At 38.3% G+C, this 25766-nt stretch overlaps 1 protein-coding gene across 4 annotated transcripts; it reads right to left on the reverse strand.

Moving 5' to 3' along the window:
* Nucleotides 1-788: 788 nt before the first annotated feature.
* tbc1d30 (TBC1 domain family, member 30) lies at nucleotides 789-24424 on the reverse strand. 4 transcript variants are annotated; one of them, XM_041977970.1, is made up of 15 exons: nucleotides 23675-24424; nucleotides 20331-20495; nucleotides 13074-13135; nucleotides 11230-11295; nucleotides 10699-10824; nucleotides 8627-8812; nucleotides 8411-8480; nucleotides 7922-8020; nucleotides 7596-7764; nucleotides 6779-6884; nucleotides 6565-6671; nucleotides 6309-6448; nucleotides 5056-5265; nucleotides 4780-4854; nucleotides 789-3268 (listed from the first exon to the last, which is right to left on the reverse strand). In XM_041977970.1, the coding sequence occupies exons 1-15, from the start codon at nucleotides 24192-24194 to the stop codon at nucleotides 2052-2054; spliced, it is 3318 nt and encodes a 1105-aa protein (XP_041833904.1). In that variant the 5' UTR covers nucleotides 24195-24424; the 3' UTR covers nucleotides 789-2051. The 4 variants fall into 4 exon arrangements, with proteins under 4 accessions (XP_041833904.1, XP_041833905.1, XP_041833906.1 ...); XM_041977971.1 differs by lacking the exon at nucleotides 4780-4854 and having other exon boundaries at nucleotides 790-3268; nucleotides 23675-24423; XM_041977972.1 differs by lacking the exons at nucleotides 20331-20495; nucleotides 23675-24424 and adding an exon at nucleotides 16061-16593 and having other exon boundaries at nucleotides 790-3268.
* Nucleotides 24425-25766: the final 1342 nt, after the last annotated feature.

Below are 25766 nucleotides of genomic sequence, written 5' to 3' on the forward strand. Positions count from 1 at the left end.
GATTTTTAAATTGTTTGTGTTGTTTTTTTTTGTTTGTTTTTTTGTTGCATCGAGAGTCCAAAAATTGAAAAACCATATTTGTTAATAATAACCCCATAGTTACACAGCACGTCCTTTTTACCAGTGAATTCCAAAACATACCTTATAAAAATCCATATATTTGCTCCAAACCTATGTGAAAATGACAACAGTCTGTATTTGTACAGCTCACCTTATTAATGTAGTAGCATAATTTTTATAACACAAATTAAAGGTGAAGTATCCTATATGTAGGGCTACAATTAGGCATGCTGATTAAGAATTAGATAACATGCTAATTGATGGAAGTGACGGGAAACACATGTCTCAATTGCACTTCATTTTATTGACCACTAGATGTCCTTCTCGAGCACTGTGTCAATGGACCCTCGAATAATTAACCTTTTTTTTTTAAATCAAGAGTTGAAGCTTCATGAAAACCTTGAGCCAATGCTGCTGACATTTCCACCAGTTTAAATACATTTTCACACTTCTTATCGAATCTACTGGCTTAACTTCCATCAGGAAACAGAACTATATGAACTCTTATTTGTGAATTGTTCAGACATTTTTGTTTCCTATATCTATACAGGAGAACTAGTTTGCACTGACAATCTGGAAAAAAATATTAAAACTTAAAACAAAAGCATGCAATTATTAAAGAATCAATGTGATATTCCTTTTCTCATGTGTCAGTACTATGTAGTTTATCTTATTTCAGGTAAAAATCTTTGGTTTGAACAAAAACTTTGCAACATAAAAAGCATGTAATAAGTGATCTTTATTATATAGCCTAATGAATATTTGTCCTTGTCATTATATAGAAACAGCAAAAAGTGCTACAAAAAGTCAAAACTAACATTTCTTATGGCTTATGGACAGTACAGTTTCTTCACTCCATCACTCAACTGACTATGTTTGGATTCTGTCTTATTTTTATTTTAAAGCCCAGTGAGATGTAGTTAAATCTGTGGGTAGACTATGCATATTGTAAACAACATTAAGTGAGACATATTTAAAGTGCTGCAGATTTATTTTGACAATACACTCATTAATATAATCTGATGGGAGTAATTTTCTATTTGCTTTATAAAGAAACACTTTTAGTATTCCTATGTGAGAATCCATACATCCCAGATTCAGAATTCCCTTAATTTATATTTAATGTTTCCACATTTCAATTACACGCATTTCACATGCTCAGTCAAAACAAATCATGGCTGGTCTCAGATTAATATCCTCAGTCACACGTCCTTGTTGAACGGATGAGACACATTACACATGTACAGAATGATTTTACTAATAGAAAAAATGAAGTGCTTCAGGACATCATTGCAATTGGCAGGATTTTAAGCACAAACATTTTTTCCCCTTTTTTTCAGTTTACAGAGCTTCTTAGGTATCTATTGTTTTGTTATGCAGTTAAATACTTGGCATCAAAACAACTGAATGGCTATTGTGCAAATCAAGTGGCTAAAACAGTTTGTTATATACTGTAATACGGTCCATATACTTCAAGAAGCATTTATCCAGGCCAGATCTCCATGTTTCAGTCCAGGGAGAATCCTCTGCTACTGAAGAGATGCTTATGCACAGCACAAATGCAAATATGAATCAGTTTATTACCCAAGAAACTGTAGAGTCTGTAACAGTTAGCCTTCACATCACATTTCCTTCTTTCTTAATGTGTCCAAATATGGCCAAATAAGACCTGCATAGGACACCGGAAAAGGCTTATTTCTGTCTCACACTCCTCAGATGTATGTTACAGATGCAGCTAAAATACTAAAGCAATTAAGAAATTGTCCTCATGCTTTAACGTCTGCTACGTCTGTGATGGTTCCCTGTAATGGCTTGTGAATTTCAAAAATTATTGAGCCGCAATGTCTAAAATCAACGGTTCAGTGCTTTCTCCACGTATCAGAGCTTCACATTTCTTGACCTTTCAGTCTTCTTCCAATAAGATAAGGGGTGTTTGCTCAAAATGCAGGAGGCAACATGGTGTAGCATGTTTCATATCTGTGTTGTGGCTTTCATCGGCTCCCCAGTGTCCCGGCAGCAGTACTGCGGTTGAGGCTGCGGCTGAGCTGAGGGAAGTGTACTGCAGGTGTTCTTGACGTGGGTCCGTAAAGACCGAGGTTCCTGGCTGCAACTGATTTTCTAGGCTGCTTTACACAAGGGAACGGGGAAAAGATCTGCTGCTTAGGAGTGGAGGAAGCTGATGAGAATGCTGGGGTTGATGGGGAAGAAGACATAGTGGACCTAGATGATGAAATAGAGCAGAGCGATGGAGTGGAGGGGGAGGAAGTTTTGTAAAGGGTGGAAGAGGCAGGGAGAGAGAAACCAGATAAGCCATTGGCTGATGAAGAAGGTGGGAGTTGGGATGTGGAGTTTGGTGATGGGGTAGAGGTCAGACTCGGAGAGAATGAGGAGGGCAGATCAAGAACTGAAGAGGGGGATATACCTGGGATTGAAGATGTGGAAGAAGGAATGTAGGAGTTAAAGGAGTGGTGAGAAGGAGGTAAAGGAATGGAGGGAAGGTGTGTGTCAGAGCTACTGTGGCTTTCTGAACCTGAGAGGTCAGGTTCTTTGTGTCTATTTGAGGATGGAGGTGGAGGAAGAAGAGGAACCGGAGTTGCAGGTTTAGACTCTGGTAGTTTGGGTTGCATTTCCATGTTGCTAGGAGAACTCAGGTCGGTCTCTTTTTCCAGATCCAAGGAGTCCAGCTGCACCACCACCTCCTCAATCTTTGCCTCTTTCATCACATATGAACACTGTGGAGCTTCTTCACACACTGAATTTGCACCTGAAGCATCAGAAGATGGAGGCATAGAGGAGTCACACCCCTCTTTCAGCTCATCGTCTCCTCTATCACCGTTTTTCCTCTCATCCTCCTCCATCCCAACTGATTCTCTGTCTTCATCATCCTCATCTTCCCTTTCTTCCGAATCTCCAAAGCCCAGCTGTGCTCGAGTCCTCGCTATGTTCCTCCGATGCTGGCGGACGTGAGCACGCCAAGGAGACCCCGTGCTCCCTGGAGATCCAGTGCTGCCACAGCGCTGCTTGGATGGGGACCCCTGACTCTGCGATTGAGAAGTAGGTCGGGACCCCGGTAGTGTAGAAATGCTACCAGACGTCGGTCTCCAGCTTCGAGGGCTGCCACATGGTTTCCGGCCCAGAAGGAGGTGGTTGATCACAGAGCTGGAAGGGTTGAGCTGGGAGGCCAGGACCCGTGTGGCAGGACATTTATCTGGAGGAAAGGTAAAGGTGCAGAAATAAAAACAGATTAAAACAGGCTGATAGATATCATGTTCATGGACACTTTTATAAGCAGATGGATTAGATCCATCAGACACCAGAGGGCATCCAGAGCTTTTGGTTTATCCTCCCTGAACCGCAGCACATGATCATGTTATATAATATATGTGGTATTCTGATCCTTTACTAATCAATTTAAACCATGTTAACAGAAAAAAAGAGCAAAAGCTGATTGCGGAGAGTGTGTTTGTATTTATGACGATTAGTGTGCAAACAGCAGAGGGTGTGTTTGTGCAAATGTTGGTAGCTGAGAGAAAAACATCAAATCTCTGTAATACTGTTACACAAGCCTTACAGATGATGTATCAGCAGGAGCTCCAAGCAGATTTAGAGTTTAATAATGAAGGTTAGTAAAAGCAGAGAATATGCCACAGAAGAAAACCAAATTCAGTTCATTCAGAAACATCTGGCACTGCAGAATGTTTGGTTCTATGAAATAACTGATCACCTCTATGACAATGGCACACTGGAAGATTTTGCCTTGTCTTTGTTTTAAGCTTTTAAAAAATATGTTTTGGTACAGCTGTTTCCAAATAAATTCCTAAAGTTAAATATGGAAAAAAACTATTTCATAAATGTAGGTTTGCTTAAAAATGTTATGTTATGACCCAATTTTGTACATTTTCAGTGTTTATAATTGTACAACTTGTACAAGGACTCAACGCTTTGGAGATAGAAGTTGTGCCAGATTTCCATTACTGTTGGTAAAATAAATCAGTGGATCCCTGACCTGGGGGTGAACAAGGTTTTCACTTCACAGAGGTCGATCAAATTAGATTTACATGTATAAAAACATAATGCATTTACCAGATTTCAGAAGAAATTAAAGGACTACCTGAAAGAGTGTTCCTGCTGATGGCTAATGTGCTAGATTAAACAGGATACCTTGTTGACACATTTACCCTCTACAGTCAGAACAACAAGCAGATGCAGGGAATCAAACGCTACGCAGTGCAAAGATGCTCCTCCTGCACAAACCGGAGGAGCTGGAAGCATCTCAAACAAGAAGCTACAACCATTTCCACTGCAGACAAACTGTTCAGTAGAACTGAGGGGGTATATTCACACAACTATTCGCATATCAACATGCTTCAGGAGGACATTTAGACTATTTAAATCAATGTTGACATGTACTAATTATGAGCGTTGGATGTTTACATTTCCTGCCATGAGAACCAGGAATTAAATAGTATATGTGGAATTTCACATGTATTTGTATTTGTTTTCTCTGTTTTAGTGGTTAAATACATCTAAATCTTTTTAAAATCCTAAACTTACTTTGTCTTTATTTAAAAATGTAAAAGCAGCTGGAAAGCTGCATTGTGAACCGACTGAGGAGATAACATGGAGTTTAAACGCATCTGATTATTTTCACCCCTTAATCACAAAAGACCGTGAAAAAGCCCCAGAACACCAGATGGCCTGTAGATTTGACACAAGTACCGTCAGTGTGGTTGCTGTGTTTGTTGGAACCCTCCTGAAGAACCCCTGGACTTGTGGCCACTTCAGGTCCAGGTCCTATGAGTCACACAGCATCATCAAACATCTGGCTTTATGAGAGATTATCTTCTTCTGTTGCTCTTAGCTCTGTCACCAGTTTAATCAAAGTTTTCACCAATAAAATTACTGCTGAACGGCTGTTTTTGATTCTCTACTTCTTTTAAAAATCAGATGTTGTTAGAGTTGAAAATGAGCCTGTTATAGTTGCTGTCATCACACCTGTGCGTATGTAGAGTTGCATAGCCTGTTGCTGCTGCCGCCTCTTGATACGTGCATATTGCTTCTTCAGTGCGCAGATGTCGGTGCTCATTCTCTCCATCATCATGCTGTTGATGGCTGCCTGATGCTCTGCCTTTGCTCCTCCTCCTGCTCCAGCTGCCACCGCTCCTGGGCTCAGCTCTGCAATGTTCCCCTGCTCTGCTCGCTGGTCTGAATGTCAGAATACAACACATAGTTCAGGCCTCAAATTCCATGATCTGTCTACAATCTTTAGCTTCTTAAATTAAACTCTATCCAAACAAATGTTTAAAAATATATAAATAAAGCAACACAAAAGCCTTCTTGGGTCAAAGCTCTGCTCTCGGATTTTGATTTTCTTCGTGATTGCATGCTTTATGAGAAATAGATTAACATATAGAGGAAATTAGGAAATTGAACAGATGAGAGCCAAAGACTATGGTTTAAATAGCAAAGGAAAACATTTCAACAAACACCCTAAATCCAATCTTAGGTCGACTGAAGCTCCTTTTCCAACTTATGTGCTTCCCCAGTTTTGCTTTAATCAAGATAAGCAGACCACTCAAGACATGACATGCCACAAAAGGGGAAAAAACAAGCCTGCTATCTAAAGAGGATGAAATCTGTAAAGTCTATCAACAGTATCCGGTACTTGCTAATACAAAATTCAGACTACATGCAGTACATGACTGAGACTGTTTAAGGTCACATAAAGATTTAGGCTGCAGCAAACTGTGTCAGCTTTTCCTATTTTAGCATCATCAACATGAAGCTTTCAGACAAAAGCATCCTCTAAAGACAAAGTCATATTTAAATTAAATTTACAAGAAGAAATCTGTTTGCTTTCTCTTTGGCCAGACTAAAAACGAACCTCCATCATATTTTCATTACCCAGCTCTGCTTCTGTACAGCTGCAATTATTCTGCTGCCTCAGAACAACTGCATTAGAGTTTACTGTAAATAACAAGCAGTGTCTGCCTTCTGAATCAGGTCAAGTCAGCTGTGTTGAGATCAACTGCCTCTCCAGATCTCAACCAGCATTTATTAGTAAATCATGGGGAAGTGGGGATTTGTCTTGAGGAAACAGATCAGAGACTGTTTGTACTTGGACTCAAATTGAGGGCAGAACATGAGGATTTGGGGCAGTAGTTAGAGAAGCCACTTGTCTCCAGACTGTACCCTCCCTGCGGGTTATCGCTTAAATCCTGTGGGTCATTTTCAGTGGTTGTTCTGACCTTTAAGATGCTTCTGGTATCTTTGCAGCTCAGGGGCCAGCAGGCCACCCAGAGGCCCCAGACAGCCAAGCGCCGTCACCATCGAATCTTCATCATCCATGTCAGCATCATCGTCACTCTCCCAGCTGCCCAGACCATCGCTGGAAGAAAGTTTCCCATCACTACTGGTTCCCATTCACAAAAATATGTAATTAAATTCACCTTGAATTTATGGTTTTGAAATAAAAAGGATGTGTGTTTAACATTTAGGACAAACCTTCCATTAGATTTCACTGAGGTAGGGAATGGAGTGATGTTGTAAGTGTATTTCTCTCTTAGCTCAGCCAGCTGGGGGAAGGGAAACACCGCCATGGAGTAAACCTCCTGATGGACAGTTAAAAGGAGGGTGAGGCACACATCATCAGCTACATTTAGTGTTTTATAACTGCATTTGTCAAATGGTTTAAGTGCACATGCTGTCTTGCTGGTACCTGCATGAGTTCTGTGGGATCGATGAGGTTGTGCTCCAACATCTCCTGAGTGAGGCAACCCATCATGCTGTAAAACTCATCCGCTGTCTGGCTATACTCGATCCTCCTGGATGGAGATGAAGAAAGAAAGGCAGAGAGACAGGAGTGGAGGGAAAGTCAAGATGTGGCATTTAGATTCATAGTTTTATTTCAAACATGATGTTTGAAACGTGTTGACATTTCTAGCATTTGTAATTTACACCTTTACATTTCCTTGTCTGAAAAGCAGAAGGTCGAAGTAATACATATACTGCATGTCCCTACCCCATTTCTATAACAAACCACTCACTTTAACTATTTCATCAGAAATTACAAAATAGAAGATTCACAATAACAAATTTATAAGTTTAATTTACCCTGTTTACATTATCAATTACTCATTTATTTCTACATTTCTCTTACAATTCCCAAACATAAAATTAGTTTAGTTCAAATTTAAAAACAATTTATTTATATAAAAAGAACTTAAATGGTTCATTTAGTTCCTCTGATAACTTCAAAAAGCTGCTACAACAACAAAAAAAATCTGTCATTTGTAAATAACACAAACTTAAAAATATTTTGCCAATATCATTAATATACATAATGAACATTTTTGGACCTAAAACTGACCCTTAATGTGCTCCACAGGTAATATTATTGAGTCTTGGCTTATAGTGATTCATTTGTATATTGTTGCCTGTTAAGTAAACAGACCCTCAAAGCCATATTTCTAATCAATGCATCATGATTTTTGAGATATTCAGACTAATGGGAGTTAAAATAAGATCCCACTTACTCTCCCAGTCTCTCCCAGATAGCGAGGGCGACCCGAAACAGTACTTCTGATCCCTCAAAGAAAACTGAGTCCCAGATCTTCAGAACAGTCGGGGCCGGCAGACAGGTAGCGAACATGGTCAAAAACCACTGCATAGTGAAAACGTTGGTCAGCGGAGGCTCGTAGCTCCCTACAAAAAAGATGTTTGCACATTGAACACACACACACAAAAACTATGTTAGCTTTTCTTTAAGGTAGGTGCATGAAAAATGGCAGTAGGAAAATTATGTATGAGGAAACGTTTTTATACAGTGTAGCATTTTCCAAGCACTGACGAACAACTGTACCTCCAGCTTCTCGGTTGGCTGCTTTCTGAAGGTGGTGGAGGTGCTGAGACAGCCTGGGAAGCTTTAAACGCAGCAGATCTCTGAACACCGCCATGTCCACTGACACCAGGAGACATCAACATGTTAATTAACATGATGAAAGTGAAGCCATTTAATTATATATTTTAATTGATGCTGGACATGTCTGAAGGCCTGATTTGATAAAACTATCAAACTCTGACACATTTCAGAGGACGGGTATGACAGTTGTGAAAATATTTAGCTTCTGAATCCTGAACTTAATGACTAATAAATTAACCTACACAGTGGCTTGTTAATTCCTTACTTAATATTTTGTTCTGGAAAATGTTAAAAGAAAAAATCCTGGAAAGTGCAATAATTCAAATATATCATTGCCATAAAGTATATAAAAAATATATCATATCATAAAATGATTATAAAAATGTGCACTGAAACTGTGTGTGCACTTGTGTGTATGTGTAAAGCTACCTGATAATGCACGCAGGCTGTTGGCAAAATAGCTGTCAGGCAGCACCTTGTCGATCAGATAGATCATCACCTGATTACAGAAGAACGGGAAGAGAAATAGTTAAGTCTCATTAAAAGGAAAAATAGTAAAGCAATCAGCAACATTCCCCCCCTTTTATTTTTTTAAGGACAATAAAGAAAAACTCACTTTTTAATACTGTTTCTGTGTGTAAATACCTTTAATGCATCACTCTCGTTGCCCTCTGTAACTTCCAGTATTAGAGCAGCCAGGACGTTGAATCCCTGGCAGTAACCCACGCTTTTATTCCAGCGGGCGTATGCCAGCAGCACCCTCTTTAGCACCACCCTATCCTGCTCCCCCTCCTGGCCACAATAAGAACTGCAGCCTGTCCGGTGCAGATCCTGTAGATGAAGGGGATGTGCAACATGGATTATTCTATCACAGGGTAGTGCATTAACTGAATGAATCAATAACAATTTGAGGCTTTGAGAACAGAAGTGAGATGATAAAGAGAAGTAGATGACTGGACTTTGAACTCGAGGCCGTTAACTTTGTAAGAGTCACTGAGTCGTGTAGTGTTTCCATTATGCAGTCATCTTGTTCTCTGACGCACGTAAGCAAACATCCTCAACCAAACACTGTTTTTCACAGTTAGATCAGATTTCAAGATACACATTAACCTACCAGGACATGCTCATAGATACTGTATTAATACAAAGAGAAAAAAAAAAAGATCAGATATCACAATCTTCAGGTGATGGTGTGACGTAGCTCGTATGGTTTAAGCTAAAAATTAAATCATTTGTGGTTTTATTGATTTTACACAAGCATGTTTTTCTACCTAAAAAAATAAATAAACATCTGACAAAGTAATCTTTCACTTATTGTCCGTTTAATGGCTTTACTGAACTTTAATTTGGCTGATTGTTGTCCTCTGATCAGTACAATGAGGTAGTTTACCAGGATTTTATTTTTTTTAGTATACTGTTTTATATTTATATTCATTTTTGATTTATGAACAAAATTTAATAAAAACATGAGTAGATTTGTTTGTAGAACAGATAAAAAGAATACAATAACTAAGAACCTATACATATTTCAAGAAGTTGTTCCATACGACACAAGTATAACAGGATTAACTTTAAAACTGTATTTAACATAGATGTCAAATAATAGCACAACAGGCAAATTAAAGCTATAAATGAAGCCATAAACATCTCAAATCGTATAACGTAGTAACTCAGAATTCTGCAGTTAAAAAGGTAATGGCTTAAAATAGCTAGAATAACAATATTCTATGTTTCCTTGTAAATTTTACAACCTAACACATTGAAATTAACTAATAATGCCCAATTAAGGCACTTCTGATTTGTAAAGCAACATCTTCATAAATATTTAGAGACTAATTTAGTTGCAGAAGCTCACCCATTCTGCCATCATAAACTTAAAACCAAGCAGTAATTTTTATTACAAGATTATTCAGCAAAACAAACAGTGAAAAGTTATGATTACAGTTAAACATTTAAATAAATATGGGCTTACTTCCTGCTTACTTGCTTACTGACCCAGCCAACACATTGTCTCCAAGCAGGAGTCTTTTAGCATCAGTGTTCTCTGCTTTCACTTTGCAAAAACTGACAGTGAACCATGATTTTCTGCAAAGTGCAGTTCTGATTGGCTAATAGCTGACAGCTGCATCACAAGGTTTTTTTTCTGGAATACACACTTTATATGTTTAAATGAGTCAAATGTAGAAATACCAGATAAATTTACCGGCAAACTGTAAATGGTAAAAATAGTAAAGGGATTTCTACAACACTTTTTTCCAGTCAGCTTGACCACTCAAAGTACTTTACACTACCTGTCACATTCTCTCTCACACACACACACACACACACACACACACATTTACCCCGATAGGCACATCGGAAGGCAACATGGGGTTAAGCGTCTTGCCCAAGGGCACTTCAACATGCAGTCAGGAAAGCCTGGAATCGACCTACCAACCTTCCACTCTTCCTCCTGAGCTACAAGGTAAGTTATTGCTCTAAATCAGATCCAGTTCTGCATTAAAACACAGCTAGAATCCGTTTTAGAAATTCTAAATATTGTCTTGAAAAGGCCCTCCTACTGTTTGCTTCTGTTGTTCCTCATCTACACTCTGAGGTATGTTGAGGCCTCAATCCCGGGCCCAATCCTGCTGACTCAGAGCACACTCAGAGGATCCACTTAATGTTCTGCACACACATTTATCACCTGCTTCTACACAGAAGTGAAGCCTGGTTACCTTGACGATTTGGATGCCGAGGGAGTCGTCATCCGGGTTGCTGCGCTCGTTAAAGGCAAAACGAAGAGTTTTCTCCCAGTCAATAGAGATGCTGTGCAGGTACTGGTCCGCTAGCGTTAGCCAAACCTGCACAATGACAGCAGCTAGTAAAGAAACATGCAACACCTCGGCTTTCAGGAGAGAATCAAGATTCAAGTTTTCATTCACAAAGAGAGTTTAACAAACTGAAATATTCTCAGGTTTTCCTTCCCTCAAGCTGTTTAATTTCTACACAAATAATCAAGATTTCATTGTTCATCTACACTAAGAAGATAAAAGCGTCTGTATTCTATTTTTTTTTATTTTTTTTATTTTTTTTTTTAAATAGCACCACTAGTTCCCTTGTTTATCACGAAGTGGGTATAAAACAGACACGTGTGCATAAACTATTTGTTTCCAAAGATGACTTCCATTCTTGGTGTGCAGCGAGTGGGAATAATTAAAACTTTCCTCAAAAGTGGCATATGTTAAGAGTTAATAAAAGCTGTGTACCCTTTTCCTCCATTCCTTTGGTATCCCAGTAGGAAGTCTCACAACAGCTTTGAGGGCATCATACCACTGTTGGAAAAGACAAGCAGTTGTTACCCTTTTAAGCCACCTTCCAACCGAGCCTGTATTTGTCTCAGTCATCCACAAACACCACATTTATACATTTTTTACAGTTATATACAGTTAAAAAAACTGAATTGAATGATTTTAAATTGATATACACTCATTTAATATATGCATTTAATTGTAAAGTGATAATACCGATATAAATGCCAGAACTGAGAATGATCGTTGATTTCAGAAAGGTTTTTGTTTAGCTTGGATTTGATACCAGCACAAAGGTAAAAAAAATAATACAGGCATCACTGTGAAGATCACTTTCTTTGATTTCTGTAGTCCTTTTAACACAATCCCGCCTGTAGCTACAAAAAGTCCAGGTGGATCCCGCCAAAACCACCTTAATGACCTGACAGTCAGACCAGAGTTTGTAAGCCAAACGGGTTTTGTAGCTAAAAAAAGTTGGTCAGCAGCGCCAGGAGCCCTAGATATTTCTTCTTGAATCCAACCCAGAGTCCTGCCACCAGTCCAGGGAACTGGGCAACTACTTTGCAGAATGGCGTGAAAACAATCTCCCCATCTTCAGTGTAAACAAGAAAAAGGAAGTGGGTGTATATTTTAGGAGAATCACAGATATACTGAGCATTATTTTGAGAGAAGTTAAGGTGGTTGAGAACTACAAATAACTGGGAGTTTAGCTGGATAACATACTAGACTGGAAATGCTAAACTAACCCATCTACAAGAAGGGACAGAGCAGATTTTAGCTCTTAAAGAATCTTAGATCCTTCAATGTCTGCAGCAGGATGTTGCACATCATTTATTAGAGTTTAGTCTGCTTTGTAGCCATCTGTTAAAACAGCAGCATCAGAACCAGTGACCCAAAGAAACTAAAAGTGATAAAACAAGGCTGGCACTGAGCTGGGGACGAGTCCCTTAGGCTGATTGTATAAAGATAAATGTTACACAAGATTTTCAGCTCTGCTGCAAAAATGACAAGGACAGAACAGAAGGTCAAAGCTGCCTGCAGCAGGACTTACACAATCCCCATCTACAATGACGGTTTTATCAAGTTATGACTTTTCTTATTATCTATAGCTTAGCAGTTTATACTTATTTAAATTATTTAAACACACTGTAATAATATAACTTACATTAGGGAATAAATAAAGTTAAATTATATTCTAAAATGTTTGTCATTTAGTACAAATTCCTTAAAAGTCCTCCTACAATGAGAAGTCAACAAGGAAACACCACTTTGTGGAAGACTGTGGGCAAACTGTTTAACAAAAATTATGTTGGTAAAAAATTAAACAGCAAAGACTCTCAGATGTTTATCATGATTTTGTGGGGAAGTCACTGCTTAGGACCACTCCTGAAAACACACACGCTTCATCCCTGCAGACACAAATTCAAGTTAAACCTCAACCTTGCAAAGAAAACAAACAACATAACTAAAATCCAGAAACTCTGCTGTCCTCTTTAAGCTCATGTTAATTTGTGTTAGACTCAGGGGAAATTAATTTCCTGTACACGGACCAATTTTTAATTCAGGCTAAAGGAGAGGAACTATCTTTTTTTTTTTTTTTTAATAACACAGTTGACAAACATGCCTCTGTTGTAACACTAAAATACATACTGTACACATGTTTAAAATGAGTGTATTTCCCAAAAACACCAACATTTCTCAGCTTTGTTCTACAATATTTGTTGTAGGAAAAAAGATAAGTGAGAATGTTTTATCACAGGGAATTCTTCAGGGGTGGTTTGCAGCTCACTTTCATCACTTACCTGCTGGAAGCCGTTCTTTCCCAGTGAGGGCTCAATGGTAAACTTCAGTCTTGTGTCAACACCTAAAAAAAAATAAAATAAAAAAAAACATGGTTAGAGATGAACTTAACAATGAGGATAACAGGGTGCTGTTAAAAAAAAAGTGCAGTGTGATGGGTATAGAAATTACTTCAAATGCCAACCACAGTTGTGAATGGATGGTGGCTGTTAGTGGCCAAAATCCTTCCACACATGTTTTTATCAGTTAGTGGATAAAGTGGCCCCAGGTGCAGCAAAGACCGCACTACAGGTAACTGCTTAAAAATTGTGTACATATGTCCTGCATTGTTCTACGGTCCGTTTAGAGCACTTTTCCCAAACATGCTCTAGCACCTATCCAGCTTCTATGTATGTATGTAGACCAACGGCAAAGTACATAGATATAAATGGCTCGAGAATAAAAACATAACAGTTATTTTAGTTCCATCATTAGATACTAACAGTTTTTAACGAAACACAGTTGACATTTTCCTGCTGTTAACCTTTGATTTTGATACACACCAAACCTTTAAATCAGGGGTGCCCAAGTCCGGTCCTCGACATCTACCATCCTGCAACTTTTAGATGCAACCCTTCTCCAACACACCTGAATCAAATGACTGGCTCGTTACCAGGCCTCTGCAGCGCTGAATGACATGCAGATGACATCTGATTCAAGTGTGTTGGAGAAGGGTTGCATGTAAAAGTTGCAGAATGGTAGATCTTGAGGACCGAACTTGGGCACCCCTGCTTTAAATAAATATGTAAAATGTCCCAGATACGTCACATGTCAAAGCTCAGCTGAAGATGTCAAGTTTCTAAACAATAAATAAATAAATAAATGATTAGCAGAACATACACTAACTTTAAAAACAAATAAAATATACAATAATTGAATTATAAAGAAAAAAATTAAATAAAAAACAAATATTTCCAAACATTTTTATCGCTTAGGAAGCACTTTTTATTATTTAAAAATCCATTTCAACGTTTTGAAAAAACTGACAAACTGATCGACATATTTCTGGAGTTTTAGTCCGGTACGCCTAGAAATTATAAAGAATCATAAACACCCCACGTTTTCATGGTTTTTTGTGATTATATAAACCAAGAATATTCCATTTGAAGGCACAATTTTGGATAAATTTTGGATTTATTTGCGCATGAAGACTTCACAGCGTCATGAAGAGTCGCTGTCCATTTCCTGGTGGTGCTGAATCCGCCTTCCAACCTCCAGCTCCGCTGACCGCATCGTCTAAAACCTCTTAGCACGAACTCACGGCTTCAACTTTTCCCAAACAACACCGTACTGAGGACTAAACCTCCCCAGAAACGGAGCGGAAATGAATTTTTGATGTAAAGTTAAGAGGTCCTGACTTGTCACGAATCTGGCCAGGCAGCTCTGACTGCGGCCATTTCTCTTCCTGTCTGCATCCGGCTCCGTCTCCTCAACACGCGACAGCTGATCACACGAATAAAAAAAAATGCTTTTTGCGATAAAACTGAAACAAAAAATATAAATTAGTTCAACCTGCTTGATCTGTTTCTAGTGTTTTCCCCTGCGCCATTCCGGACTGTTGTGCGGTTTTTCCTCTCGGGGCTTCTGAGGATTAACTCGTAAAACCCTCCTACTTCCCTGTTACAGATTAGTCCAACACAGCTCACACAAAACGCATGTTTATCTCAGACCGGGGACATCAGTCAAGTTCAGAGGCCAAACTTGATTACAGTTCAAAACACTGAAGAGATTAAAAAAAAAATTTGGAACAAAGACAGAAGTGAAGTGTCCTCAGTTCAAAACAATAGTGCATCTAAACCACACAACAGCTGTTTACATAAAAGGATTTTATATAAGGATTAACAGTCTAATAAGAATAAAAATGGTCACCTCAATCAGATCAACGGACCTGATCAGAATTATTTTTCAACAGTCTAATAAGAAAATGTCATTATATAACTGATTAATCTGATTATTTGTTTGTAATTGGAATAACATGAACAGAGGGGTGAAGCAAAACATTTCAGAGGGAAAAAGTAAAGCTAAACATGTCAGTAACATTTTGAGTGTTTTCTTCTTAAATCCCTCAGTCAAACTCAATCTTTAAATTTCATCAGCCTCCTGTTTTATCCTCTGGACAGGGCACAGACTGAACTGAACTCTGAAATCACTCTCCTCTTAATAGACAACAGAAGTCTGATGCACTTGCTTTGGGAACAAAGTAAAACCTTTTTGCAGTTATTTCCTGCTAATTAAAAAAGTTTTATTCAGTTTGAAAGCTTTCAAGCATGCATGCTAAAAATGCATCACATCTGATTAGTTTCCACACGGTTTGAATGTCAGGCTTATCAATCAAAACAACCCCATCAATGATGGTTTGTTCATTTTGAGCATCTGGGATTTAATATCTGTTATTTCTTCAAATAATTAATACAACGTGTACATGTTCAACAAATATGTACCAGCTGCAGCATCTGGATGCCTTTTGCTGCCTCAAAATCTAAAGCATCAACAGATTTTATGCACCTATTTAAATAAAAAGTGACTAATCTCTGTCAGATATGATCAATGAGATGCTGGAACTGTAACCAGATGGGACATAATCAGTGCAATCAAGATTAGATTGTGAACCTACTCTGATGGCTTATTTACACTGATATACTGTATAATGGTTTCTTTGCCAGATAAATGCTGCATTAAAACATATTTTTATACTTTAACAAACATCTTAAGTAGCTTGCAACCCTGACAGAATAAATACTTTATAGCTATACATCTTGACATTTTATTTGCACTATTTATTTTGCAACCACACAATGTTTGAAATTAGTTTCTGTAAAAAATGCTTACATAACTACTGCACAAAATAATGCCATGCATTCATCCTCTGCCTCCAGGAATCTTTCTCTATAATAATCTTAAAAAAAAAAAAAAAACGCTGGATCCAGACATGAATGTGCTGATGGATCACCTGGTTCTAAGGTGCAGAGCAGCCGGGGTGCGCTCCTGGATATCCCGTTCCGTTTCTTCAGGACGTTGCTGATAATGTTCCCGACTCCCCCCGATCCCTGCTGCCGCTGCTTTACGCCCGCCCTCGGCCTCCTGCCGGCAGCGGGGAGCCGCTCCTGCCTCATCGCGGAATCAAACAGCTTCACCCGAAACAATCACCTAATCGTTTCGTGCCGCATTTAAAATTCTTTTTTCACAACTTTGAACAGAAAGCGGGAAAGCATCCTTACGATCAGACAGCTGTTCCTTAAAATGTTCCCCAAGACGTTAAAAAATTAATCGACCGGACTGATGTTTCAAATCTCTTCCGGTGATGTCTTCAGGTTCCGACTAATGCCGAGGGAAACATCAGAATACATCCTCTGTTTATCGACAGAAATACCAATGACACCGCGTTTAGAAATTATTAGAAATGTCAAAAAAAGACGATGGTTGAGGAGGAAGTAAAAAGGTTTCTGCTGCTCGTGGTCGGTAATGCTGCTGATGCTGCATACCTCCTCATCCGGTTTTGCGTCACCAGGAGGAGGTGCAAGGAGAGAGATGTAGGATGGAGAGATACGTGGGGAGGACATAAAAGAATGAGGTAATGGTGGAATAGAAAAAGCGCATGAAAAGAAAGCAGCACAAGATTGTATACTGTGGAAAAATGATGGAAAAGGTAACTCCATTTACCTTTTATCATATTCTTAGTAGGCTACCACAACTGCCCATTAAATGAACTGGGTTCAGCTAAATAACCATTATCAGTACTATTTCAGATGTTTATTGTCCAGACTGCAGGGTGAGCAAAAAAGGATGTTCATAAAAACAAAAGCATTGAACTAGAACATATTTAGTACAAATAATCACTTCAACTGGTTCTGGAGTTTGTAGCTGTGTCTTAGTGAAATGAACAACTATGCATTCCCAATATTTTCACTGATGTCCCATTTTCCATGAAGATTAACAAAAGTAAAGCTTAAATTTTATCCTCCCTGCTCTTCTGTGCTAAATTTTAGCTGTCCTCTCTTCATCTTGCCTGAATTTAGGGCCCTATTCCGGACATTAGCTCAGATCTAGAGAGCTCGATCGGCTCATCACACCAGATTTTCAAAAGGTGACAAAAGTTCAGTCAGAAATTATTTAAATCATCAAGTCTCTGAAACGGCAAATACTTTTTTTTAAATCTACATTTTCATAGGGAAAATAAAAGATGATCAGAAAATCTCAAAGATGCAAAAACGCAATATGATGAGAGAAACTTTATAACCCATTTTTCTTTTTGTTGTTTTCTTTTTTGTTTTGTTTCTTTAGAACCCAAAAGTGATTAACCCAAACTGTTTCCAGGTCCTTTTTTTTATCCAGCTGATGAACTTCATCAGTGCCTTTGTCAATCAGAGGAAAGAGAAACTGAAGTTGGTGAAAGAGATTTGAAACTAAGAGTTTAGGATTCTTCTTTTCAAAGGTTCAGAATCAGCCAACAAAACTTTTTAAAAAGTTTTAAGACATTTTCTTCATTTGGTAAAGCCGAGTTTTTGCATCTGCACCATATTACAAATTAAATACTTCAAGCAGTGACTGTGTAGGGACAGCTTACGATGATGGATGATTCCCTCCTTTGTGGCCCAAAAGTCTACTACAGTGAAAAAAACTAATATGCCATGTGTGACAAATCATACTTAAAAAAAACAATAAAAAATGTATTTAAACACTGCAGCTACATTTAATACATTTATGTTTATCATATTATTAGAGTTCTTACTGAATATAAAACATTTAATTACATATGCCCTCTAAACATTGTGGAGGCAGTATGCAAGTTGGAGCTGGTTGTTTAATTCTACAACTCTGATGAAGAAGGAAGACGCGACTTCATTTTGTAATCTACAACTTAGTTAATCAGACACACTACTTAACCACTACTTCTAAATGACTAAATAAACAGCAGCATCTTATCTTTAAGATAAGTTATGATTTGCTCTGAACAGTAGCAGCAAATATCTTTTAACTGGAAAATAAACTCTTAATGACATTTTGAATCTTTATCTGCAAACAGTCTTGTTAATGAACATAAATACTGAAGATGATGCTCAAGCAGCAGAAGCATTTTATGATTTAAAAATGATTCAGTGACAGCACTAATAAATCTGTTGCGTTTTCTTACATGAAAATATTTCCATCTTTGGAGTGAAAGCTGCAGAGCCCAGTTAATGATCAGTAGCTGCAGTTACCCAGACAGCCTGCTGGTAAAATGTTGATTAATGCCCTTCAAGAAAAAAAATTGTGATTTAAGAGAAGAAAAACTAGAAGCAGAGATGATCAGAGCAATGAAAGAGACAAAATTCAAATTACAAAACTGCTGCCCTGCCGCACGGCATGTAGAAATGCCTAAAAAAGTGGTAAACTGGTTGACTTTAAACATGACATCTGTTTACTGCTTGGTGAAAGTTAGATCAGAGCATCATTTCGCTTTATAGCATCACCTGACAAGCTAGCAACTGGATATCACCACCCTGGATTTTTTCAGCAAAGAAAACCAAAAGGACATTATTAGAGGAAGTGAAGAAAAGAAAGAGAGAAAGGGACAGAGCAAGAGAAAAGGCAAGAGTCAAAATTGGTCTGAATTTTACTAGCAGGAGAGATCTCAGAGAAGAGACAGGATGCAAGGCAGATGTTGAATTAGCCATCATTAGGGGCCCCAAGGCATGAAAATCTGCAAACATTCAGTAATTTTGCTTTAAAGAGGTGCAAAGAAGGAATTGTTTTCTCCTCTTTCCCTGAGGAAATAATGCTGTTAAAAAGAAGTAAATGGCACTCACTCTAATCACAAACTAAAAGATACACAAAACTCACAATAGTTTGATTGTTGAAATTTGTATTGCCATAGCAACCATTAGGGCTTCAGGGAGTCATCCCTAACAGCCACAGTGCTACACTTCACTAAGGCACCTTTGGAAGTTACTGATTACACCTGCATGTAAGACCCTGTTTAAATACCACAAAACAGAGCAGAAAAATACTCCATCACCATGTGAGTCTGTGCATGTTAGCAGGAGACAGTAACGAAAAGAGAACAATAGACTAAAATTTCATGATTTGCAATTCGGTTCAATTTTTCCTCAATTTTTTCAGCTATATGAAAACCACATTGTACCTACAAATAATTAAAAAACAATAAGCTAAGAACCATGAACCACTGAAACGAACCCTGTACTTTTATTAGAACAATAATTTGAGACTTTATAATGAGGTAATTTCCAGAGACGCCAGCGCTTAGAAATGTCTGCTGCAAAGTAATCCCCTTGATGTGAGGATTTAGTCTTATTGTTGCTCCAATTCCAGCCACGTTCATGATTAGTACAGTCAAGAAAGAGGATATTCAATTTCATGCAGGGTATTTAACATTCTAAGAAGATGGCTTAATCCACAATATTTTAGCTGGAAAAACAAATTAATCAGTCATGAGATTGCATAACAGGACGTTCAATTCAATGTTTCAGGGAAGGTTTTGAGATATGAAAATAGTCTAATAGTCTAATACCTTATGTAAATAGAATACCTTGCTTTTCATACTACCTATAATATGAGCACGAGGATAATATGTGCAACCTTTAAATGGTTTTTACTTTGTGGAAAGGCTCAAGGTTGAAAGGTGCTGGGGCTCGTTTCTCATTTTGTCCACATTTTAAGAGTATCTGAGATTATTACACAGAATTATATTTCTAAATTGGGTTTTTAAGGGAACAAAACTTATGAACATATAACATATATACAATTTGGCAAAGAATTTATGTTTGGAAGCCAATGGAAAGAGTTTTTGTCAGATATATACAAGTTTCTGACCATAAAACTGCTTCTGATTCACTTGGATGGCACATCCACATTTATAACATACATTCCTTGAGCCATTGTTGAACTGCAGCATCCTAAAGCTGACAAACTGAACTTCACAACTTTGTTTTTCCAGCCCAGAGCATCACTTTGCAGCTGCACTTTTGTTTTACGGTACCGCATAACATGCCAGAAACTGGATATCAACAAACTGGCCATAGCCTATTAAACATTCACCGTGGCTGATTCATAAAAGAAATGCAAGAGGACGTTATCAGAGAAAGTAACAAAAATCAACATTGTACTGACTTTTACTGACTGGAGAAAGCTAAGAGAAAAGGATGCAAGACTGTTGCGAATTTAGCCAAAGTTTAGTGGTGTGGTTTTAAATAAGAAGAATAAGATGAGCCGTAAAATCTTACGTCGCTTTTGTGAGACAGCCTGCAGGCACGCTGTCATGATGTCATAGTTCTTCTGCAGTTTGTGGCAAAGTCTGTCCCGTCTCTTCAGCTGGCGTATCAGCTTAGCCGACTGCAGACCTGTTCGATATTTCACCTCCTGGATTATTGAACACAGCTCCTCCGGGGCTGAAACAACACATAAAGATCATGGAGTTTAATCTGGTTACACAGCTCCAAAACTCTGATGTTACCCTGACTTTCTACCATGATGTTATACACTTCTCTTCAGCAACATGTGAAACAGTCAGCAAATGTCATGCAAGCTCAACTAGCACAATAAAAAAAGTCCATCATAAAACCAGTGTCTAGGACTTCCCCAAATTATGATGCCAACTGAATAAATCAATACAAAACTAAACTAGTTTTGACTTGGGCTTTGACGTCTGCTTTTCACTGATAAACCCAAATATTACACTCAGTCTGTTTCCACGCTGCAGGCAAAGAGAAGATGAAAACCAGAGCAGCTGCTACACATAAACACACACCCACACGTCCCCATTTATGGAAACATAACCTTTAAAATCAAATTTCTCTCAAACTGGCACAAAACTGAGAAAAAAAGAGAACTTCGGGATAGCTGTCATCACTGTTTTGTTGTATTTCTTGCATATAAACTGAAGAGCCTCAGAAACATGCAACTTCTTTTATATTTGACAGAAATCTAGAAGACTGTTTGCAACATGCTGTCAGTTTTGGTAACATAAAGACCCTCCCAAAATTATGGATTATGGAGTGGATTTGGATGTCTAAATAAATAAAAATTATCCTTTCAGGAAAAACCTGAGGGAATACTAGTAGACTTCCCATTTTTGTCCAATGACACCAAAACAAACTTATCCTAATTTATCTTGTAGCCTGAGATCTGGCCAAACTTAATAAAAGCTCTGAGGCTTGAGTAACTAAGGTAGTATATAGTTTTTATTTTGCTTGGCTAAAACAAATGATCAAAATCAACAGAGGAAAAGAGGATCTGGTAGGGAGAGGCTAAATCACAACAGCAAAGAATGAGATAAACTACATATACCCAACCACAGAGCAAGAATACTGAGTCTGAAGCACTATTCCTGCTGACAGTCTTGCAGAATAAACTAAGATTATTGTGTGCTTCATAGCACAAAGTTCATGGTTAGTTTGCATAGTTCTCTAAAACAACAAAAAATAAAACTTCCCAGCACAAAGAAAGTAGTATTCCTTATCTTCTGAGCCAATCAATAATAATAATCATATCCCTTTGTTTAAATAAATCACAGTTTTCTCTGATAGAAATCAATTAAAACTCAAACATTTCATCATCAAGGGTTGATCTTTTAGAAAGACTTTTGTTAAATATAAAAAAATGATCTGCAAACACATGTTATTCATTATTAACACACCTTAATGCTTAAAAATCTACTAGCTTTTGGGCGCCATTTAGTGCTAGTGGTTATATTATAAACGGTTTTTCAGGAAAGTGTGTAACTCTGTAAGGAAAATTGTGATGGATCGCTTACCTCTTAGAAGGTATCATTTTCACTACTATATTGCTAAAAGACCTTTATTTTGACTTGGAAATTACGATAAAACCACTTCCTGTCAAAAGTCCCACCAGTGAGACGGCTTAAATTGTCAGTAACGTCCAATCAGGAGCAGCATAAGATCAACAGGTGACAAGAATTTTTATGTCTGTCTGACAAGAACCAAAATAATGATCCTCTATGGCTGGACTAAAGTGAAGTAGACATTGTTTTACACTCAGTGGTACCAAAAACAAGCCAAGCTAGGGTAGGTTTTGTGAGGATAGTAAGTAAATAGTGGCATAAATAACTGTAAATAAAAGAAAATCACCTGGACGAATAAGTGTAAATATGTAATACCAATATCTTGGCGTACATTTCAGCTAACTGGAAAAACCAAAGTCCTGCTGACCAGCCAATAACTTTTAACATTTATCAAAAGGGGTGTTAGCTTCACCACCGACCATTAACATTAAGCTCTAACCAAACGTCTTAGAAGAGATGAGTTTTGGCAGCTCTTAGAGGCATTATCAGACTGTTTCCTCTACCTGAAAGGGAGCCTTCTGTATTGTTTAACTCCACCGAGCCTGACATGTCAAAGGCCCTGCTGCGTTTACAGTAGGATTCCACTTCAACAGAGGAAACAATGGCAGAGTGGCGCTCACAGTAACATGCCGGTGAGGACTCCAAGGCAACACCCCAGGGCACAGTGAGGAGTCCTAAATGAGCTGTCGACACAGTGATCATCAGAGTCTGACTGAACAAGCTATACCTCTGAAGAAAATCCACTGCCACAGTAGAGCATCTGAGAAGTCAGACAAATAATTCACAAACCAAAGAGAAAAGTCTTCTCACTTTGACACTTGACTGTCTACTTTAAATATTATCAAAGCAAAACATGGATACACATCTTTTAAATATCTCAATTTTCTTCTATTTTAGTATCTGCAAATACTCTAGTGTGGCATGAAATGTATTGGGCGATAAATATTGTTACTTGCAAGTATGACATCCTAGTTGTATTTAAAGATCTTACCACTTCTGCAGCCATGATAATCAAGTACCTGTCAGGCTGAGACCCTACCCTACGCTACCAATCAGCACGACCAGGGAGGACCTGCCAGTGCAGCCGAAACTGAAAATCTTTCTGGGGACCCAATGAGAAGTTTAATGGCAGCATTATTTGAAGTTCACCACTGGCTTTAATACTAAAAAAAACAATTGTACATCATATTATTATGGTTTCAGAAAATAGTTTTAGCCCTCCTAAAACTGCAGACACTGATGATGCATCCTCTGGATACAAGAACTGGAAGAAGGCTACTAATAGTTTTTCAATCCGTGCCAAATCTGAGAGGCACAAACATGCAGTGGAGAGATCCATCAAAGAGTTGTAGCTAGTAAAGCAACATGGGCTTTAATTGTTTTTGTTAAGGAAAAAAAATGTGTTTAGTTCAATTATTTATCTGAAGTTGGGATGAGATGCTGGGGGAAATACTGTTTCATATCATCATAACAGAGATTCAAAACATTTTTGTCTTAATTATACAGTCAATTTTGACATCCTTGAAGGCTGTCTTTGTTGTGTTATTTTCTCATGAATATGCCTCTCCAGGGCTAAGGTTGTCAGAGGGATAATCTACCAATAAGAAAATGTTGAGAGCCATTTTCCTGTGGAACAGCATTCCAAACGTCACAAACTCCAGGATGTCTTTATAAGTCAAACACATTTCTAGTTTCCTTACTCTCGTGGTATCATCTCATGTAGTGACATACTTTTTTCAATATATATCCAAAATAACCATCTCTCACCTTTCTGGGCCAGATAGTTCATCTGGTGCCTCTTGGTGTGCTTCTCCTGCAGCTCCTGGAGAAAACTGGAACCAGAGTTACTGCGGCCCAGGAAGGCTGATTCTGATCCGGACGCCTCGGTGGAGCTGTCCCAGCTGTCCGCATTCCTTCTGCCGCCTCCGCTGTACGTCTCATACAGCTCCACCAGCAGGCAGTCCACTATGGAGGTCCGCAGAACTTTGACTCCATTTCCCAGGGAGTCAGTGTCACTGTCGCCGGCCGTGTTGGTCCTTTGGGTGGCAGTAAAGGTGCCAGGCGGCACTGGTTGCTCGCTGGAGACCTCCTGCTCTCCCGGAGATGATGATGTGTCATTTGCTGACTCGGCGGGGCTCGTCCACAGCTGAAAGCCGGAGAAATCATCCTGAAGAGAAGCGTCGGAGTTGACATAAACACCGCTCTCGTCCTTAGTGCACGCGCCACCTTCGTCGCATATGTCAACTTCCAGAAGTTCATTATTGTTTAATTTCAGCTTTGACGCCATTATTTTTCTTTTTATTTTACTAAGGGCAAAGTAGCCAAATTACCTTACTTGTCGTAATCGTATCTCTACCAGTAAACTGTCATTTTTCTTAACAACACAAATAAAGTTGCAAAGTTTTCTTTGAGCGTTTCGGAGGATGGTTTTCCTGGAGTACTCCACTCCTCACCTCAGAAAGGTGGAGACTCGTCTGACGGCTTCTGTTTTTCTTCCTGAATGCACCGGACTCAAAATCCCTGCCCCCCTTTTAACAGGACTTACAATGGGCCAGCCCACTTGAACTTCTAAACGGCTGCAAAACTTTCTTCAGGTCCCGCGACAGGTGCAGCAAGTGTCTCGAGCCGTAGGGTTAACCAATCAAAAAGAAGTCGAATAAAATGGACCAATCGGCTTCCTCAGTTAAGGATAACTCTTTACTAGGCAGTAATTTAGAGTGTTGTGTGTGTGGGGGGGACAATACTGAATGGCCGTGATCATCAGTCCCTCCAGGAGCACAGCATTAAACATTACAACCAAATGACCGCTGAAATTTATTGTCACTGGACATTATTTATCACTGAAAGCACCAGTAATGCTTAATGATACATTATATATAGGTTATGGAGTAACATCCATTGACATCATCTGTGTCAGGAAAAGTCTTGCATATTTCAGCAAAACAATACAAAACCACTTTCTGCACAACAGCATAGGTAGATTGCAGGAAGCACTAAAGACAATTGAAAAAATGGGGGCACAATGTCTACCCTCCAAGACTTGACCGGAAAGTAAACAAGGAAAATAATTTCTGACCTCTAAAACCTCACCACAAACGTTCTCTCTCAAAATGTGCTTCAGAACAAACTGTACAACAAAATCACCAGATATAAAAACTGATCAATATCATTTACCATACATGACAGTATCATGCTAAAACAACAACAAACACTGTACCATACAAATCTGACAGATGTAAAGATATCTTCTGGTTTTTCACATTATTATTACTGTATTAGTTCTTTGCACTTCAGTGTACATTGAATATTGCATACATGTTGTATTGGGTATTGTTGTGTTTTGTTTAGCTTTTTGTTGATTGTGTATTGTTTACTTTTGTGAACTATACATTGTCTATTTAATATGTGTATTACTATAAAGATTTTTTTCGTGTCCTATTATTCATCCATCCAACAAAGTCCAATCTACTGTTAAGGTAAACTCCCACCATCTTAATATCTTGTTCCTGGATACTAAGTGGGTTGATAGATGCGTTTCAGTAATTTACATCAAGTTTTCATTCACCTTTCCCAACATTTTGAAACCTGCTTTAATCTGTGAGGTGACAGGGGCTGGTTCATAAGTCCATACCATATAAGGCTGTCCTGCACTTAAAACTTAATGTGAAAATGCAAATAATTAAGAGAACAAAAAACTACCAAAGAAACCATGTCTATCTCAAATTTCTTTTTACCCATTTCTCATCTCTGGATGGAATTATTTGAGCTCGTCTTTGGGTAAAAATGAATAAATAAAATTTAAATTATCCAATATCTTTCTCTATTTCTCGTACAGATTCTTTAGAGCTGCATGATAAAT

This window comes from Melanotaenia boesemani, chromosome 23, assembly GCF_017639745.1.
Source record: "Melanotaenia boesemani isolate fMelBoe1 chromosome 23, fMelBoe1.pri, whole genome shotgun sequence".
Taxonomy (NCBI): domain Eukaryota; kingdom Metazoa; phylum Chordata; class Actinopteri; order Atheriniformes; family Melanotaeniidae; genus Melanotaenia; species Melanotaenia boesemani.